At 44.8% G+C, this 14,964-nt stretch overlaps 1 protein-coding gene across 9 annotated transcripts in view; it reads right to left on the bottom strand.

Annotated features, from left to right (window-relative positions):
* The window catches only part of SETDB2 (SET domain bifurcated histone lysine methyltransferase 2), a 57,967-nt gene that overhangs the window by 23,144 nt on the left and 19,859 nt on the right, over positions 1-14,964 (bottom strand). For all 9 annotated transcript variants that reach the window (XR_007913885.2, XR_011378576.1, XM_051832211.2 and 6 more), the window contains 1 exon segment: positions 7,210-7,306. Coding sequence is in view for 7 of the 9 variants with exons in the window: in XM_051832211.2 (XP_051688171.1) it covers positions 7,210-7,306 (97 nt within the window). In the remaining 2 variants the exon portion in view is untranslated.

The raw sequence follows: 14,964 nt of genomic DNA, 5'->3' as shown, positions 1-14,964 counted from the left end.
TTCGAATTGTGTGATTTTTGGCCTTCAAGTTTGTTCTTGTATCCTTCTGCACAACACCAAGTCTTTGGAACCTTTCTTTCCTGTTACAAGATGTCCTAGGTTTGGAATCAGTCATTTCTGTAGGAACCATGGTTCTGCTTAATAAGAATCAACATGCAGGGATCACAATTTTGGTCCCAAGAGGTACAGACGTTTTAATCATACAGACTCCCAAACTGATTTCCAAAAAGGCTGTACCAACCTATACTCTCATGAGCATAAATGAATGCTGTTCTGAATATTATTAATTTTAAAGTCAATATGATACACATTAAAAATAGTATTGTGTAACTTCTTTTTCTCTAAATAGGAACTTTGATCATAATTTCATGTTAATTGGCCCCCTACCCCCACTTTGGTGACATATCTATTTTTAAAAATTATGTAATTTGTTTGAAAGGCAGACTTACAGAGAGAAAGAGATCATTCATTCACATTTTAATCCCCAAATGACTGGAACGGCCTGAGCTGGGGGAGCCTAGAACTCTATCCAAGTCTCCCACGTGGGTACCAGGGGACCAAGTACTTAGGCCATCTTCTGCTGCCTTCCCAGGCACATTAGCAGGGAGCTGGATCAGAAGTGGGGCAGCCAGTAAACATACTGCTCCACAATGCCAGCCCCTGAAATGTTTATTTACATATTTCTTTCATTACAATTTTTTTAAAAAAAAATTTCTTTGAAAGGCAGAGAGAGAAACAAGCACTTTCCAAATACCCTCAACAGCTAGGTCTGGGAGAGGTTGAAGGTAGAAACTCAGTCCTGGTCTTGCAAGTGGATGACAGGGACTCAAATAATTGAGCCATCATCTGCTTCCTTCCAGGGTACACATCAGCGGGAACTGGAATTGGAAGCAGACCCAGGACTCCAACCTGGGACTCCTATATCTAATGCAGGCATCCAAAGGAGCATCTTAACTGCTGCGCCAAACATCTAAAGCTGTCCACTTGTTTACTAGGGGTTCATTCATCCATTCTTTCAAATATTTTGAGTGCCTGTTACATGCCAGGTGAAATGGAAATAATGATGAGAGCTCTGTGATATCAAAGAATTTATATTCTATACAGAGGACTAAGTATTAACAATAAAGTACAAATAATGTTATAAAGTCCTGATACATGTCAGGGTAACACTTATGGAAAAACATCTAATCTCTATTACTTTTCTGGATTTTTAGGATTCTAATTTGATAATTAGTTTTTTTATAGTTTGAGAATCCAACTTCACCTGGAATTTATTTTAATGTACCATTAAGGTTTAAGTTAGGGGCCCGCGCTATGCCATAGTAGGTTAATCATCTGCCTGCCGTGCCAGTGTCCCATATGGGCACCAGTTCAAGTCCCTGCTGCTCTGCTTCCAATTTAGCTCCCTGCTGATGGCCTGGGAAAGCAGTAGAAGATGGCCCAACTGCTTGGACTCCTGTACCCATGTGGGAGGCCTGGATGAAGCTCCTGGCTCCTGGCTTTGGATTGGCCCAGCTCTGGCTGTTGTGGTCATCTGGCCATTTGGGGAGTAAACCAGTGGATGGAAGACCTCTATGTCTTTCTCTCTGTAATTCCACTGCTTATTTTTTTAAAAAAATAAGATTTAAGTTAAATGTCCCAAATTATATCCAATTATTCCAGAGTTGTTTTTGCCAAGTTCTGCTTTTAAATTGTGACTTACGACGTACAACTTAATCATACCCTATGTTCTCATGAATATTATATAAATGTTCTCTCAGTTTGTAGGATTATTCAATCTCTTGATTTAACTTAACTTTTTAAAAAGATGTATTTATTTGAAAGGCAGAACTATAAATAGAGGGGGAGAGACAGAGAGAGATCTTCCATCCGCTGGTTCACTTCCTCAGTGGCCACAATGGACAGGCCTGGGTCAAGCTAAACACATGAATCTAGAAATTCATCTGGGTCTCTTACAGTGTACAAGGGCTCAAGAATTTGGGCCATCTTGCAAAGTTTCCCAGGCACTAGCAGGGAGCTGAACTGGAAGTAGAGCAGCCTGGACTCTAACTGGTGCCCATATGGGAATGCTGGTGTCTCAGGCAGCAGCTTAATGTGCTGTGCCACAAAACTGGTCCTGTTAATTCTTTTTTTTTTTTTTTTTTTAGATTAATTTATTGATTTCAGAGGCAGAGTTACAGAGAGGCAGAGGCAGAGAAGTCTTCAATCCGCTGGCTCACTCCCCAAATGGCTGCAATGGCTAGAGCTGGGCTGATCTGAAGCCAGGAGCTTCTTCCTGGTCTTCCAAAAGGGGTGCAGGGGCCCATGGTCTTGGGCCATCTTCTACTGCTTTCCCAGGCCATAGCAGAGAGCTGAATCGGAAGTGGAGCAGCAGGGACTCGAACTGGTGCCTAAATGGGATGCCAGAACTGCAGGCAGCGGCTTTACCCACTATGCCAAAAGTGCTGGCCCCCCATTAATTCTTTATACCAGTACAACATTGTTTTTTATAAGTTGAAGGAGAATTTTGGTGTTTCTCAGGACAACTCCTTCCTTACCTTTTTTCCTTTTAAACATGGTCTGTGTGCTTTATCTTTTTGAGAGTAATTTGTAATTGCTTCTTGAGTTGAAAAATCCAAGTAATGGGATATATGGAATTAAATGAAATCTGTTATTTAGGGGAAGAATTTATCTTTTTATAATATTCAGTCTTCCCATCCAGCAACATGATTAAGTTTATTTATTAAATCTTTAGTTTTAACATGTATATGATTTCCTGTGATTACTCTATTTTAAAATTTTTGAATACTGCATATATGGATTTTATCGCAATTTTCTAATAGTATGGACTTTCTTTTTTTAAGATTTATTTATTTATTTGAAAGGCAGAGTTACACAGAGGCAGACGCAGGGAGGGAGAGAGGGGGGGGAGAGAGAGAGAGAGAGAGGTCTTCCATCCACTGGTTCACTCCCCAGATGGCCACAACGGCCGGAGCTGTGCCAATCTAAAGCCAGGAGCTTCTTTTGGGTCTCCCACCTGGGTGCAGGAGTCCAAGTACTTCAGCCATCCTCCACTGCTTTCGCAAGCCACTGAGCAGGGAGCTGGATCGGAAATGTGAGCAGCTGGGGGACTGGAACTGGCGCCACATGTAATACTGATGCCGCAGTCAGAGGTTTAATCTACTACACCACAGCACTCGCCCCTCAAAAGAAATACTTTTAAGGTTTCATCAGAGGCCGGTGCTGGGGCGTAGCGGGTTAAAGCCCTGGCTTGAAGTGCTGGCATCCCATATGGGCGCTGGTTCTAGTCCCGGCTGCTCCTCTTCTGATCCAGCTCTCTGCTATGGCCTGGGAGGGCAGTAGAGGATGGCCCAATTCCTTGGGCCCCTGCACCCACGTGGGAGATCCGGAAGAAGCTCCTAGCTCCTGGCTTCAGATTGTGCAGCTCCGGCCGTTGCAGCATCTGGAGAGTGAACCAGTGGATAGAAGACCCCCCTCCAATCACGTGTAACTCTGACCTTCAAATAAATCTTTAAAAAAAAAAAGATATTATAAGGGTTTATTTATTTTCTTTTTAGAAAGAGAGATTAGCCCTGAGTCTGGGTTCAGTACTCTCACTGATACGTTCCCACCCACCTAACTGAAAGTCTGAGCTGCATCTGAGCACCAGGGTTCCCATCATGGATCCCTACTGATGTTCCCTTACTGCCCCAATATGTAGTTGTCCCACATAAGCCTTGAGGGAGAGCCTCAATAAGTGTCTCTGGATGCCATACCAAGTCTCTCCTGAAAACAGACATACTCAAGAGCCCAAGAACCCAGCTGGTCTGGATGCAGGCCCCAGCATCTCAGAGCTGGCCGGAGTGCACCAGGGCTTCTCTGTCTTTAGAATCATGCCCCTGAAGATCCCAGCCCTCCTCTCTACCCATCATGCCAGAGACCTAGTGGGGATGCAGAAGCTGGGATACAGAGGTGCAGGACCAGGAATCTGTCTTGCCTTTAAGCTCTAAGCACTTCCCAGAATTTAGGCCTGAAGCTCAGTACCTGCTCTGTACCAGTCATGAACCAGACCTGGGGCTGGCAAATTGGCGTAGCAGGTAAAGCCACCGCCAGTAACACCACCATCCCATATGGGCACTGGTTCGAATCTCAGCTACTTCACTTCTGATCCACGTCCCTGCTAACAGCCTGAGAAAAGCAGCAGAGTATAGCCCAAAGAGTTTGGACCCCTGCCACCCATGTGGGTGACCTGGAAGAAGCTCCTGCCCCTGGCTTCAGCTTGGCCCAGCCCCAGCTATTGTAGCCATCTGGGGAGTCAAACAGCTTTGCTGTCTCTTTCCCCACCTCCCTGCCTCCATCGCTGCAACTCTGACTTTCAAATAAATATCTTAAAAAAAAATATTTATTTGTTTGAGAGGCAGAGTTACAGACAATGAGAGAGAGAGGGAGAGAGAGAGAGAGAGAAACAGAAAGGTCTTCCATCTGCAGGTTCACTCTCCAAGTGGCCACAATGGCTGGAACTGTGCCAATCCAAAGCCAGGAGCCAGGAGCTTCTTCTGGGTCTCCCAGGCCATAGCAGAGAGCTAGATTGGAAGAGGAGCAGCCAGAACTAGAACCGGTGACCATATGGGATGCTGGCACCATAGGTGGAGGCTTAACCTACTGCACAACAGTGCTGGCCCCAATAAATATATCTTTTAAAAAAAGAAGAAGAATCAGGCTTGCAGGGCTCTACTGGCCACCCTCTTACTTGGATGGAGTGGTGTCTGGGGCAATGCCCTACACTGCCAAAACTGCCCCTTTAGCAAGTGCCCTGTGTACTGCAGTACATGGCGGGGATCGTGGCCTCCAAGAGGGCGAGGCTGGGACTGGTGGGGCAGCAGAAGCAGGCCCCAATAGCTGCTTCTTGATGACAGCTGGTCTGAAGCCGATATGCTTTTAAAATATTTCTTAAAAACATACATAAAACAAAAATAAATGAATAAATAAAATTAAAACAGAGACTGAAAGAGGTACTAGTGTTTGCTGCAGCAATAAAAATGCTGTTTGGGTCACCCACGTCCCATATTGGAGTATTTTCCAAGTCCTTGCTCCTCTATATTTGATCCAATTCCCTACAAATGCATATCCTGGGAGGCAGCAGACAATGGCTCAAGTGCTTAAGTCCCTGCTACCCTCATGGGAGACCCAGATGGAGTTCTGCGTTCACAGCTTTGGCCTAGCCCAATCATAGCTGTTGTGGGCATCTGAGGAGTGAACCAAATAAAAATGAAAATAAATAAAAAATGAAGGAAAACTGGGAAAAAAACCCACAAGGTAAAGGTTGTTCCCCTTACATAACTTCAATGTATTTGAGTACTTTTGAATAATGCTGGTGTTACAAAACATAGTAAAAAAGTCATCATATTCTATAATCCACTCTTCTTTAGTGTAGTTCACTTTAGTAATTATTGTTACTCCTTTATTTACTTATTTATATTAGTGTCTAGTACTTCCTTGTTTCTTAAAGCTGGTGCCTGGCCAGCACTGCGGCTCACTAGGCTAATCTTCCGCCTGAGGCACTGGCACACCGTGTTCTAATACCGGTTGGGGCGCCGGATTCTGTCCCGGTTGCCCCTCTTCCAGGCCAGCTCTCTGCTGTGGCCCGGGAGTGCAGTGGAGGATGGCCTAAGTGCTTGGGCCCTGCACCCCATGGGAGACCAGGAGAAGCACCTGGCTCTTGGCTTCTGATCAGCGCGGTGCGCCTGCTGCAGCGGCCATTGGAGGGTGAACCAATGGCAAAGGAAGACCTTTCTCTCTGTCTCTCTCTCTCACTGTCCACTCTGCCTGTCAAAAAAACAAAACAAAACAAAACAAAACAAAACAAAACAAAACAAAAACACACGCTGGTGCCTGAATTACTTGTTCCCTATTATCATGTGCCAAGTTCCTTCTTGCCACCTTTCCTTATTAGGTATCACAGCCTGACCTGACTCTGGGCACTTCTATTTGTTTGTCTGGCTTTCAAACAAATGAAATAAATCTTTAAAATATTTTTATACATTCAAACTGTAACTATCTCCAATATTTGTAAATATACATCACATATAATAGTGTCTGTCTATGACTCTCACAGACACTAAGATAAAAGGGAAAAAGAATTCTACATGGAGAACTTCTTGTTGTTATTTTAGTATTTAGTTGACAAGGCAAATGAAGTTAGGGAAAGGGCCGGCGCCGCGGCTCAATAGGCTAATCCTCCACCTTGCGGCGCCGGCACCCCGGGTTCTAGTCCCGGTCAGGGCGCCAGATTCTGTCCCGGTTGCCCCTCTTCCAGGCTAGCTCTCTGCTGTGGCCAGGGAGTGCAGTGGAGGATGGCCCAAGTCCTTGGGCCCTGCACCCACATGGGAGACCAGGAGAGGCACCTGGCTCCTGGCTTCGGATCAGCGCGGTACGCGAGCCGCAGCGCGCCGGCCGTGGCGGTCATTGGAGGGTGAACCAAAGGCAAAAAGGAAGACCTTTCTCTCTCTCTCTCTCTCTCTCACTCACTGTCCACTCTGCCTGTCAAAAAAAAAAAAAATGAAGTTAGGGAAAGAACTTAAGAACCTCATTTCTAAAGACACTTCTTTGTTTTCTGAAGCTCATGTTCTCTGCTCTAGTGCAAAATACTTTCCGAAAACTTCCCTTTAATTTGTAGTTGAAGGGTCTGACAGAGGCATTTCTTAATAAATCTAACCAAACACTAAATGTCAGGATCTCAGATTCTCTCCTGACATGATTTTCTCTTGTATTAAACACCTTCACACAGACACTTGGTAATCAGAGAAAGGGAAGGGCAGAAGAAATTCAGCCTGCATACTCCCACAACTCTCTAGCACTACTTTAGAGCTGTTCATGCATTCTAAAACCTGAAGTAATGCTGAAATATCTTGGACCCTTTTAAAAAAGTACTCCAAATAATCAGTTATTTGAAAAAAACAGACAACTTGGTAGATTTCAGTCTATTAATAGAATACACAGGTATCCTAAGTTAAATTGTATTAAAAAAAACTTGACTATGTTGGAATATTAACAAATAAATAAGCTACAAAGCACATGAAGCTTTATCTTACATAAAATCCAAATTTACAACTTATAAAAGCTTTAATGGTAAAGATTCTATATTATGTTTTATCTATTCTAATACGAGGTTGCTTAAAAAATAGTAATCTCCAGGAGTAATGGCATTAACAACGTAATATATACACATACGGAAATGTACTGTCTTCAGGAAACAAGTTTTCACAGGATGTAGAGGGAAATGATTGTGATTTGTTTCCCTTTTCATTCTCAGTCACAGGTATATGACCTACATGGAAGAAATAACAAATATGAGCAACACCAGGTTAAGTCATTCATTACAATATGCAAATAGTATCTTCAAGGCTAGAGAAGTTCCTCATATAGAGCTTTACATTTCAAGACTCAGACAAAAGATTCAGTATCAGAATGTTTAAAACATTAAGAAAATGATGGGGAGGGCATTTGGCCGCACTAGCTAGTGTGCCTGCATCCTACACTGCAGCACCTATGTTCGATGCCCAGCTTTGCTTCTGACTCTAGCTCCCAGCTAATGCAGAACTTGGGAGGCAGTGGCGATTGTGCAAGTGTCTGGGTTTCTGCTACCCACACTGGAAACATGGATTGAGTTTTCAGCTCCAGTTCTGGCCTCAGCCCAGCCCTGGCTGTCATGGGTATATGGGGAGTAAGTCAGTAGCTCTTTCTTTTTTTTTTATTATTATTTTTTTATTTTTATTTTTTGACAGGCAGAGTGGACAGTGAGAGAGAGAGACAGAGAGAAAGGTCTTCCTTTTGCCATTGGTTCACCCTCCAGTGGCCGCCACGGCCGGTGTGCTGAGGCTGGCGCACCGCGCTGATCCGATGGCAGGAGCCAGGTACTTATCCTGGTCTCCCATGGGGTGCAGGGCCCAAGCACTTGGGCCATCCTCCACTGCACTCCCGGGCCACAGCAGAGAGCTGGCCTGGAAGAGGGGCAACCGGGAAAGAATCCGGCGCCCCGACCGGGACTAGAACCTGGTGTGCAGGCGCCGCAAGGCGGAGGATTAGCCTAGTGAGCCGCGGCGCCGGCCAAGTCAGTAGCTCTTTCCATCCCTCTCTCCATTTCTCAAATAAGTATTTTTTAAATAAAAAAAAATGAGGGGCCTACATTGTGATGTACTGGGTAGAGTTGCTGCCTTATGGGCACCAGCTGATATGCTGGCTGCTCTACTCTCAATCCAGCTCCCTGCTAATGGCCTAGAAGCCATGGAAGATAGCCCAAGTGCCTGGTGACCCAACACCCATGTGGGAGACCTGGAAGGAACTCCTGGCTTCAATCTTGCTCAGCCCTAGCCAATGCAGTCACCTGAGGAGTGAACTAGCAGATGGGAAAATCTCTATGTCTCTACTTCTGTCTCTGAAGCTCTTTCAAATACATAAATCTTTTATTTTTTTAATTAAGAAAATGAGGGCCGGCGCTGTAGCTCACTAGGCTAATCCTCCGCCTTGCGGCGCCGGCACACCGGGTTCTAGTCCTGGTCAGGGCGCCAGATTCTGTCCCGGTTGCCCCTCTTCCAGGCTAGCTCTCTGCTGTGGCCAGGGAGTGCAGTGGAGGATGGCCCAGGTGCTTGGGCCCTGCACCCCATGGGAGACCAGGAGAAGCACCTGGCTCCTGCCATCAGATCAGCGCGGTGCGCCAACTGCAGCGTGCCGGCCACGGTGGCCATTGGAGGGTGAACCAGCGGCAAAGGAAGACCTTTCTCTCTGTCTCTCTCCCACTGTCCACTCTGTCAAAAAAAAAAAAAAAAAAAAAAAGAGAGAGAGAGAGAGAGAGAGATAGGACAAAATAAAATACATAGGTGAGATTTTTTTTAAAAAAATGTTTTTATTTATTTGAGAAGTAGAGTTACAGACAGTGAGAGGGAGAGCTAGAAAGGTCTTCCTTCCATTGGTTCACTCCCCAAATGGCTGCGATGGCCAGAGCTGCACAGATTCGAAGCCAGGAACAAGTTGCTGCCTCCTGGTCTTCCATGCAGGTGCAGGAGCCCAAGGACCTGGGCCATTTTCCACTGTTTTCCCAGGCCATTGCAGAGAGCTGGATCAGAAGAGGAACAGCCAGGACTAGAACCAGCGCCCATATGGGAAGCCGGTGCTGCAGGCAGAGGATTAACCCACTGTGCCACGGCGTCAGCTCCCATAGGTGAGATTTCTACCACAGAAACTTTAGTTGGGCTTGAACTTGATCTAAATTTGTCAGCTTTTTTTTTTTTTAAGATTTATTTATTTATTTGAAAGGCAGAGTTACACAGGAGAGAGAGAGGCAGAGAAAGAGAGAGAGAGATAGAAAGATAGCGTGAGAGAGAGAGGTATCTTCGATCTGACGGTTCATTCCCTAAATGGCCACAACGGCCGGGTCTGGGCTAGGCCAAAGCCAGGAACCAGGAGCTTCATCCAGGACTTGGGCCATCTTCCACTGCTTTCCAGGTGTATCAGCAGGGAACTGAATTGGAAGTGGAGCAGCCCGGACTCGAACTGGTGTCCATATGGCATGCCAGTGCTGCAGGCAGCAGCTTTATCTATTACAACACAGTGCCAACCCCAATTTTAGAATGCATTTAAAGCGAGCATCAAATCTCTCTACTTCTGGGGCTGGCATGGTAGAGTAGTGGGTAAAGCTGCCACCTGCAGTATTGGCATCCCATATGAGCACCAGTTCAAGTCCCGGCTTCTCCATTTCTGAACCAGCTCTCTGCTATAGCCCGGGAAAGCAGTAGGAGATGGCCCAAGTCCTTGGGCTCCTTCACTCAAGTGGGATATCTGGAAGAAGCTCCAGGCTTCTGGCTTTGGATAGGCACAGCTCTGGCCATTGCAGCCATTTGGGGAGAGAACCGGCATATGGAAGATCTCTCTCTGCCTCTGTATCTCCATCTTTCAAATAAATAAATAAATCTTTTAAAAAATCTCTACTTCTGCCTGTATTTTAAAGAAAACATATTCTTCAAGGCTCTAAAAAGCCGGAAAATAGAAGGTTTATGTATCTTTTGTATTCTGATTGTTCTAGAGTCATCAATTCTGTGTGTAGGGATATGAGGTATTTGGGTAACCACTTTTGATCTATTTGTCTTTTCATATTTCTTCATTACCTTTTTATTGTATTATCTCGTTATGTGTGTCTTCCATTTATACTTTATCTACTCTTTCTATCATGACTTCAATATAGAAATAAAACCCTATTTTTAATGAAAGCTATAAATTTCCTGTTCTTATTTGAAAAGTAGATAATATGGAATATTCCAGGTTTAGCTTAAAATTTTTTCAGGAATGAGGGGCGGCATTGACAGGTTAAGCTACCACCTGCCATACCAGCATTATTTGAGTGTCAGTTGAGTTTTGGCTATTCCAGTTCCAATATAGCTCCAGGCTAATGCACTTGGGAAATAAATGGAAGATGACCTAACTGCTTGGACTCCTGACACCCATATGGGAGACCAGGATGTAGTTCCTGGCTCTTGGCTTTGGCCTGGCCCAGCCCTGGCCATTGCAGCCATTTGGGGAGTGAAACAACAGATGGAAGATCTTTTTCTCTCCATCTCCGTAACTCTACCTTTCAAATAAATAAATATCTTTAAAAAAACAATCTTTTCTTGGGGTGGATCTTTGGGTCAGTGGTTGAGTCACTGAGTGAGATGCCTGCATCCCATATCAGAGTGCCTGGTTCAAGTTCTAGACTTCTCCACTTCTGATCCAGCTTTCTTCTAATGTGCACCCTGGGAGGCAGAAGATGGTCAAAAAACTTGGTCCCTGCCACCCATGTGGGAGACTTGGATGCGTTCTAGCCTCCTGGTTTTGGCCTGGCCCTACCCTGGCTATTGTGAGTATTTAGGAAATGAATCAGTGAACGGAAGATCTGTCCATCTTTCTGTTTCTATCCACTTTGCAATTAGAATGAAAAAACAAAAGTTAAAATTAAAAAAAAAAAAAACCCTGACTTTTCTTAATGTGCTTACTTTGTCTAATGTATTGACAGACATTCAGAAAAGACAAAACAAAACTGTGATACTTATCTTGCCTTATACTATTATCTTGGTGTTAAAGAGAAAACTAAATCTTTAAAGCACAATAAGGCAGATCATTCAGGACCATTGCAAAAGGGATAGAAACCAGTGCAATGGGATTTTACAGTGAAGTAGGAGGTTGGGCTCAATTGTGAATATAGCACAGACAGGTGGGAATGGGATGTTAGTGTTGCAGGTGGAGGCTTAGCCTACTATGACACAGCACTGGCCCCCAGATGGCTTTTTTTTTTTTTTTTTTTTTTTTGACAGGCAGATTTAGACAGTGAGAGAGACAGAGAGAAAGGTCTTCCTTCTGTTGGTTCACCCTCCAAATGGCTGCTACAGCCGGCGCACTGCACCAATCTGAAGCCAGGAGCCAGGTGCTTCCTCCTGGTCTCCCATGTGGGTGCAGGGCCCAAGCACTTGGGCCATCCTCCACTGCCTTCCCGGGCCACAGCAGAGAGCCGGACTGGAAGAAGAGCAACCGAGACAGAACCGGCACCCCAACCGGGATTAGAACCCAGTGTGCTGGCACCACAGGCGGAGGATTAGCCTAGTGAGCTGCGGCGCCGGCCCAGATGGCTTCTTTCGACCTCAACACCAATTCCTTTTGTTTCACTCATTTTTTAATGGAATGTCGATGCTGCAAGCCATGGCTTTATCTGCTATGCCAGAATGCCAGCCCCAATCTCTAAACATTTCTTTTTTTTTTAAGATTGATTTATTTATTTGAAAGGCAGAGTTACAGACATAGAGATAGAGAGATCTTCCAATTGCTGGTTCAATCCCTAAATGGCCACAACAGCCAGGACTGGGACAGGCAGAAGTCAGGACCCAGGAGCTTCTTCCAGGTCTCCCATGTGGGTGCAGTGGCCCAAACACTTGGGGCTTCCTCCACTGCTTTCCCAGGAGCATTAGAAGGGAGCTGGATCAGAAGTGGAACAGCTGGGACTTAAATTGGTGGCCATATGGGATACCGGTGCCTTAGGCAGCGGCTTTAACCCGTTGAGCCACAGCACCAGCCCCTCAATATTATTTTAAAAATAAATGCTACCATGAAACTTAATTACCAGGAAAAAAAATTTTTTTTTGACAGGCAGAGTTTAGACAGAGAGAGAGAGACAGAAAGAAAGGACTTCCTTTCCGTTGGTTCACTCCCCAAATGGCTGCCACAGCCGGTGCACTGCGCCAATCCAAAACCAGGAGCCAGGTGCTTCCTCCTGGTCTCCCACACGGGTGTAGGGCCCAAGGACTTGGGCCATCTTCCACTGCACCCCTGGCCCACAGTAGAGAGCTGGACTGGAAGAGGGGCAACTGGGACAGAATCCGGTGCCCCAACCGGGACTAGAACCCGGGGTGCTGGTGCCACAGGTGGAGGATTAGCCTAGTGAGCCGCAGCACCGGCCAATTACTAGAAATTTTTAATGCTTACACTCAGATTTGCCAACAATGTCAATTGTATAACCCTCCCCAATTACTTACTTTAAAATATCTCTCCAAATCTGGAAATAGGGTACTTTTGTGTTTATTAACTTGTTGCATTTCAGATAAACAAATTATAAAAACATGAAATCTTAATATTAATAATTTCTGCTGATAAAATTATTGCTTTAAAAGACTCAAAGACTCAACTTACTCTTAATGGAAAATAAGTTGTTTCAGAAAGAAAAAAAAACTGTTTAGCATGATTTTCTTGTTACCAATTCTCACATTTAAAAGCCTCCCTTGCAATCCCTTAAGGGTGTGCTGTTTCTGCTTAGGTCCAGAATGTGCCACAGTGGTACAAGGACTGCTTTGAGCTGAAGACACTTGAGAATCCACAAATGCAGAAAAAGCTTTCTCTGAACATCCCTTATCTGTCCAAAACAGATCCTCCCAAAAAAGAACCAAACTGCCACAAATTGCCTCCCCCCAGAGAATTTCATCAACCAGGAAAGATGACTCTTATCACAGGAGAGCAGAAGTCAGCCCCATACAGATCCATCCTATCTCCCACCTGTGCTCCGCAGGATCTATTTCTCTCTCCAAAGGCATCTGTGCTCCCAGAGCAGCTCTCTGACCCTCCCCTTCCCCTACCGAGATGCTCTAACAAGCTCTCAAATCTCACACTGCTGCTTTGGGTATTCACTTCTGTGTAGCTCCTGTGTATGTAAAATTAAAAGTTAATAAATTGGTATTCTTTTCTGTTATTCTGTCTTTTGTCAATTTAATTAATAGCCCCCACCTACAGCCAATAAGATAGAGAAAAGTTTTTCCTTCCTCTATAATTCCAAGGATACTGTGAAAGGGAACTCACTTGAACCCACTTCTAAACTATACTTGAGTTACTAAAATTGTGAATATCTTTGAATAACAAAGGTTTCTTTATAGACTGGTGATGCTATATTTTCAGAGATTTAAAAATTTCTAGGCTGCAAATTATGATATTAAGACAAAATGAGTAAAATTTCTTGATAACATCCAACAGAATTAAAATCCAGTAAATGTACTTCTGTAATACTTTAGCAAATTTGTGATAGACTAATATAATGAAATGGTGATTCTAATAAAAATCTTTTTTCCTTTTCTAGTCTTTGTACATAGACCACTATAAGAAATATATACTGGGTTTTGGCTGGCGCCGCGGCTCACTAGGCTAATCCTCCGCCTAGCGGCGCCAGCACACGGGGTTCTAGTCCCGGTCGGGGCGCCGGATTCTGTCCCGGTTGCCCCTCTTCCAGGCCAGCCCTCTGCTGTGGCCAGGGAGTGCAGTGGAGGATGGCCCAGGTGCTTGGGCCCTGCACCCCATGGGAGACCAGGAAAAGCACCTGGCTCCTGGCTCCTGCCATCGGATCAGCGCGGTGCGCCGGCCGCAGTACACTGGCCGCGGCAGCCACTGGAGGGTGAACCAACGGCAAAGGGAAGACCTTTCTCTCTGTCTCTCTCTCTCTCACTGTCCACTCTGCCTGTCAAAAAAAAAAAAAGAAAAAAAAAGAAAGAAAGAAATATATACTGGGTTTCTGCCCCAGTTTCCAACACAGGATTCTAAATCTCTTGTAATTTCCTGAGTGATGGGGTTACAAGGACATTTTATGTTATATTTGGTCTTAATCCTAGCTTCCTGACACAAGAGTTTTTTTTTGTTTTTTTTTTTTTTGTTTTTTTTTTTACAGGCAGAGTGGACAGAGAGAGAGAGACAGAAAGGTCTTCCTTTGCCGTTGGTTCCGTTGGTTCACCCTCCAATGGCCGCCGCGGCCGGCACGCTGCGGCTGGCACACTGCGCTAATCCAATGGCAGGAGCCAGGTGCTTATCCTGGTCTCCCATGGGGTGCAAGACCCAAGCACTTGAGCCATCCTCCACTGCACTCCCGGGCCACAGCAGAGAGCTGGCCTGGAAGCTTTTAAGCCCCTTAGAGTCTCTGGAGTGACAAGTGTCTTCTGTATGCTAATAAGAAGATTGGTGACTGGGTTAGCTAGACCAAGGTCCAAACAGAGGGTTGGAATTTTTATTCCAAGGATGGAGTGGGGCAGGAAGTCAAGTTAATCACCAGTGGCAACTCTTTATTTAGTGAACCCATCAAGCCTCTGACTATAATATAAATTAAAAATGCTATCTTAAAATATATATATTTCAAAAATGTATCAATGGCCACCAAGTTAATAAAAAAATGCCCATGTAATGAGATCTCCATGTATCCTCTATATGACAGAGCTCAGAGATTTACCAGTTGTTGAACACATCCACTGCTATGAGGTTGTAACCCTCAAACTCCAAGAGACAGAAACTTCTGCACGCATCAAGGTCCTTCAGAACCCCGTACCTCTCCACCTGGCTGCTCCTCTGTGTCCTTTTTAATATCCCTTATAATAAGCCTGCAAAAATAACTAAAGTACTTCCTGAATTCTATCAGTCATTATACAAATTATCAAACTG

The sequence above is a fragment of the Oryctolagus cuniculus genome, chromosome 9 (genome assembly GCF_964237555.1).
Source record: "Oryctolagus cuniculus chromosome 9, mOryCun1.1, whole genome shotgun sequence".
NCBI lineage: Eukaryota > Metazoa > Chordata > Mammalia > Lagomorpha > Leporidae > Oryctolagus > Oryctolagus cuniculus.
The sequence above is the reverse complement of the archived record's forward strand: the minus strand, read 5'-3'. Positions and strand labels throughout refer to the sequence as shown.